The following is a 4955-nucleotide window of genomic DNA, read 5'->3' as shown; positions in this document are numbered from 1 at the left end:
CGTGCTTTCCGGACGGAGGAAGTTTTTCCGGGTTCGGTTTTGGAAGAACTGAGGGATTAGTCTCTTGTCTAAATATCCGTGGACGAGGCCCCGAGTGAGGGACCCTACCCCGCGCAAGGAGTGCTACTTCCGCTACTAGCACCCCCGAATCCGTTACGCAAAGGGGATAGGGATCTTTCAAGATCCTTTTAGAACTAATTCAGCATTGGCCCATTACATGGACCGTATTCCAACTAAAGACATTATGGCTGTCCACAATGCAGGACGTTATCAAACAGCCTTACCATGAGTTTAATGTCAAATAAGAAAAGTCTAAGAACTTTGTGTACATACTTGTGTTAAATTGCGATCAAACTACAAATCTCAAGGGCCCTAAAAGCCCAAAAAAAAAGATCGAAGTATGAATGTTAAAGTGAAGTGCAATGAATGTTAAAGTGAAGTGCAATTTCATGTGCCCAAGTAGGAATCTAATTATGCTTCTTCTTTTCTCTACTCTTGCTTGCTTGTGCTCTATTGAATCTTGCACGCTTGGCGGATGCTTGCTAGATGGGTTTGATTGTGGGTTTCTCTCTTCCATTAGCTTCATTCCCATTCCACCTTTTGTGAGACAAAGACATTCTCTTCTTGTCTCTGTCTAGGCATAGAGAGCTCTACCTTTACCCCATAGCCATGGAACATTCCGGTGTGACAACAAAGCGAGGACGCAATGGACGAGCTAGCGTACCCATATCAGAGAGTTGCATCGCGGCTCGAAGGCAAGACCCAACAACACTTGATTCGGTAAGGCTAAGATAAGCTCTTGACCTTAAAAATAGGTCTCTCCTTGCCAATAGCCATGTCCAATCCCTTTCCAAAGAGCCCTTGATGTTGGGCAAGAACCAAGTGCCTCAAAGTCTCCATTCTTAATAAGCCTCTTCAATGCCTCTTTTGAGATGAAAACTTGACACTGGTCCACAAATCACCAATAATCTGCACATGAGCAAACACCGTCCTTCATGAGATGGAGGCAATCTGCATCCCTCAAAACAATTTTTCGATCAGTGACCTGGGAAATGAACTTAATTGCAGTGTGACAATCTGAGCACATCCAAAGGTTTTTGGTGACAAAAATGTCTGCCTTAGGAGCTGTGTTTATCAGCCCAAATGCAGTCGCAATCATCTCACTATGGTATTCCCCCTCCAAAGTGTCTAACAGCACGTTGCCTCCGTGCTTTATACCCATCTTTGCCATCAGCCTATTCAGATTCGTCAGCTCAGCATATATCTCCTCCTTTTGTGGATGTGATTGATCGTCTGCAAGAAAGGCATGTATGATACCCTTCACTTCAATTGAACTGCATCCCCGTGTCTCCTTGAGCTCCTTATTACGTCTCATCAAGTTTATCGCATCAGCTGCGTCAGCCTCTCTCTTTGCTGCCAAATACAGGTGAAACAGCATGATATATGGTGCAGCATTATTTGGTATCAGTTCAAACAGATGCTTTGCCACACGTTCTCCTCGTTTTACATCAACCTGGTTTCTGCAAGCACCAAGCAAGGTCAACCATGTTGCTGTACTAGGTTCAACAAGCATTGTACCACTCAGGTTGACTGCCTCGCTCAGCCGTCTTGCCCTTCCGAGGATGTAGATCATGCAATTATAATGCTCTAAAGTGGGGGAAATGCCATAATCTCGTGTCATTGATTCAAAGTATCCACAGCCTTCATCTGCTAAGCCGGCATGGCCACATGCAGCAAGAAGGCTGACATAGGTATGTTTGTTTGGTAGCACCCCTTCGGATTGCATTTTTTGAAAGATTTGAACTGCATCTGTGCCCCTGCTACTATGGGCATGCGCTGCAAGGAGAGCATTCCACAGACTCACATGCTGCTTGGGCAATTTGTTAAATACATCCAATGCATCCTGCAGGCTACCACACTTACCATACATGCTGATGATGGCAGTCCTGACAATGTTATCCGACTCCAACTCAGTGCCAACTATGCCAAGGTGTATCCCTTTCCCTTTGACCACTGCTCCTAAGCTTGCACATAGTGCAAAAATGCTAACGTATGTGACTATGTCAGGCTTAATTCCTTTGTGAAGCATCTGTTCAAATAGCTTGAGTGCACAATTGCCTCGCCCGTTCTCTGTATAAGCTACAATCATGGTGTTCCAAGAGACAACATCCTTCTCAAGGATGTTTGCAAAAGCCTTCTCTGCATCCTCCAAACTATTACATTTCCCATACATGTCAATGAGGGCATTTCCTATGATTACATCTGATTCGAAACCACTGCTCCTGATATTGGCATGCATTTCTTTGCCTTCATTAATGGCGCCTTGGCTGGCACATGCTGCAAGTATGCTGATTATGATAAACCTGTCAGGCATTATTTCCTCCTCCTGCATTTGTACATATAGCTTTAATGCCTCCTTTGCTGCCCCTGCTTGATGATAAGCGTCAATAATCGCAGTCCAAGTAACTACATCCCGTTTTCGCATTCTGTCGAATGCCCCCCGTGCTTCATCTGGACAGCCACACTTGCCATACAAATTGATGAGAGCAGTTCCTAGCACAGAATCTAATTCGGAACCACTCCCAACCACACATGCGTGCAGCCGCTTGCCTTCCATGATAACCACCTGGCTAGCACATGCCGAAATGGCACTAGCCAAGATAAAGTGGTCAGGTATTAATGCTTCCCTTTGCATTTTCTCAAACAACTGAAGGGCCTCCTTCCCTAACCCGTGCCTAGAACATGCTTTGATCATGAAGTTCCAAGAAAACACATCCCGCTTCTGCATTGTCACGAACACTTTACGAGCATCCCTCATGGACCCGCACTCGCAGTACATTTGTAAGAGAAGGTTGGTAAGAAAGAGGTTCCTCTCATGTCCGCTTCTGACAATATGCTCATGGATTTGTTTTCCTGCTGAAAGAGACTTGGTATTTCCACAAAACCGCAAGAGGGAAGGGTAAGTTGAACGAGACAATCGAGGGCTGGGATGCTGAAGCTGATCCAAAATGTGATTAGTACTTGGAGGCCACACATTGATGGAATCAGGGATAGGGTTAGGGTTATGGTTAGGTTTTGGATGCAATCCATGGATAGGATTAGGGATGGGGTTAGGGTTATGAGAGTTTGGATGCCAGTCATTGATGGGATTAAAAATATCAGGCCCCCCATTTAAGGCATTAGAATTAGGGTTTTGATGCCATCGATGGATGTCATTGGAGTTGTTAGGATTGAAGTTATTAGGCAAACCATAGATAGGATTGGGGCTTTGAAGATATTCAGTGATGGAAATAGGGTTAGGGTTAGGGGCATTGATGGCAATATTGTGTTGGGTTAAGCCATGGATGGCATTAGGGTTAAGAGCCCTGTATAATTGTGATGAGTTCCTGCTCTGAAGTTTCTGCTCCAGAAGCTGGTTGGATACACAGTTGAAATCATCAGGTTCTTCCTGATACATCAATCCATACCCAATCATCCGGCTGTTTCGTGGGCGCAAATCTGCAGGTTTCCCTTTGATGATAAAAAGGATCCATTTTGAAGCCAAGGGTCTCAGAAACATTATTTCTAAGGCACAATCGTATAACCATCCCGCTCAAGAAATCATACCTGTTGCACGAGGTGTCGACGACAGCCCAAAGTTTGCAAAACCAGACTAGAATCAACTACTAGCCTAATGTTCCTAATGCCATGGTTTATTTTTGTAGGTAACAAGCATTAACGAGCACTTCACTTTTAAAAAAAAAAACCAATATAAATATATTTATATACCAAAAAGCAGTTACATCTCAAATGCTAACTTGGCAGCCCTCAAACCCCATTCAACAAGTTACAAATCAGATTCTATCTCTCATCTTCAGATACAAAGGAGGAGTTTTCCCAAGATATCTGAAATCCTAGCTGAATGTAGGTTTCAATCAAAATCTCATAGGTGCAACCTTTAGATGACTGGTTCTCAAAGACATCCCCCTTTTCTGGAGGTTTACAATCAAGGGTAGCCCTTAATCTCACAAAAATAGAGATTTGCAATCAAGGGTAGCCCTTAATCACAAAATGGAGGTTTTTAACTCTTTATAAGTGCCCTTGCAATGCATAGGGTGTTCGTTTAAAGCAACTATATATGTGAGCAAGTATATAAGCATTAAAGCTAGCTTTATTAGGAATCCAAAGGGCCTTATAACCAACATGCAAAACAATAGAAAACACAAAGGAATAAATCGTTTTTTTTCCTAAAGTGAGGGCAAAAGAGAGGAGAGTAGAGGAGAGACGTGTACATGTGAGAGAGAAAGAGACTATAGCTCACTGAGAGAGAGTGTGTGTAATAATGGAAAAAATGCCACGTGAGCTACATGGCTCTCTTCAAGAGCCAACATATTGGACGTACAACAAAGGAACGAAAGTTCAACCTCCAGTAATAATGGACTACTTAGGTTGCATAGCCCTCTTCAAGAGCTAGGATATTGCATGTACCTCAAAGGAACAAAAGAACAACTTCTAGAAATTATGGACACAATGTCCACTTCTCACTTCCACGTAATAGAATGCACACTGTATCCACTTCTCAAGCCAAAGATGGAAAATATGGTATAGTGTTGCCTGCCATTAAAAAATGGAAGAAAAATAAAATTACAATATATAAACAAAAATATAATAAACTCATAATATATCCATATACATAATATTCATGTAAATATATCATAATATCACAAATACATAAAATATATTCAAGTATACACACACACACACACACACACACACACACACACACACACAGAGTATACACACTGTGTGTGTGTTAAGAATTAATTTATTATTTTGATCAAAATTTATATTTGTTTTTATTTTTAAATATGAATATCAAGTGGTCCAATAAGTCTAAAATTCTAAAAATTAAAATTTTTAATATTTCTTACATTTATAACTTATCTCTAGCTAAAACTTTGAAGAATTTCTATATA

General features: G+C 41.7%; 1 protein-coding gene across 1 annotated transcript; it reads right to left on the bottom strand.

The window, feature by feature from the left end:
* Positions 1-958: 958 nt before the first annotated feature.
* Positions 959-3559, bottom strand: LOC147636305 (pentatricopeptide repeat-containing protein At3g26782, mitochondrial-like). The gene has a single exon (XM_086802103.1). It carries the CDS (start codon positions 3557-3559, stop codon positions 959-961), a length of 2601 nt encoding a protein of 866 aa, XP_086658229.1.
* Between the last annotated feature and the right edge of the window lie 1396 nt (positions 3560-4955).

Source organism: Cibotium barometz, chromosome 8 (genome assembly GCF_041138505.1).
Source record: "Cibotium barometz isolate CiBa-2024 chromosome 8, ASM4113850v1, whole genome shotgun sequence".
Lineage (NCBI taxonomy): Eukaryota > Viridiplantae > Streptophyta > Polypodiopsida > Cyatheales > Cibotiaceae > Cibotium > Cibotium barometz.
The sequence above is the reverse complement of the archived record's forward strand: the minus strand, read 5'-3'. Positions and strand labels throughout refer to the sequence as shown.

Coding starts and splice junctions, on each gene's coding strand:
- LOC147636305 (XM_086802103.1), bottom strand. CDS start 3,559: ATGTTTCTGAGACCCTTGGCTTCAAAATGGATCCTTTTTATCATCAAA.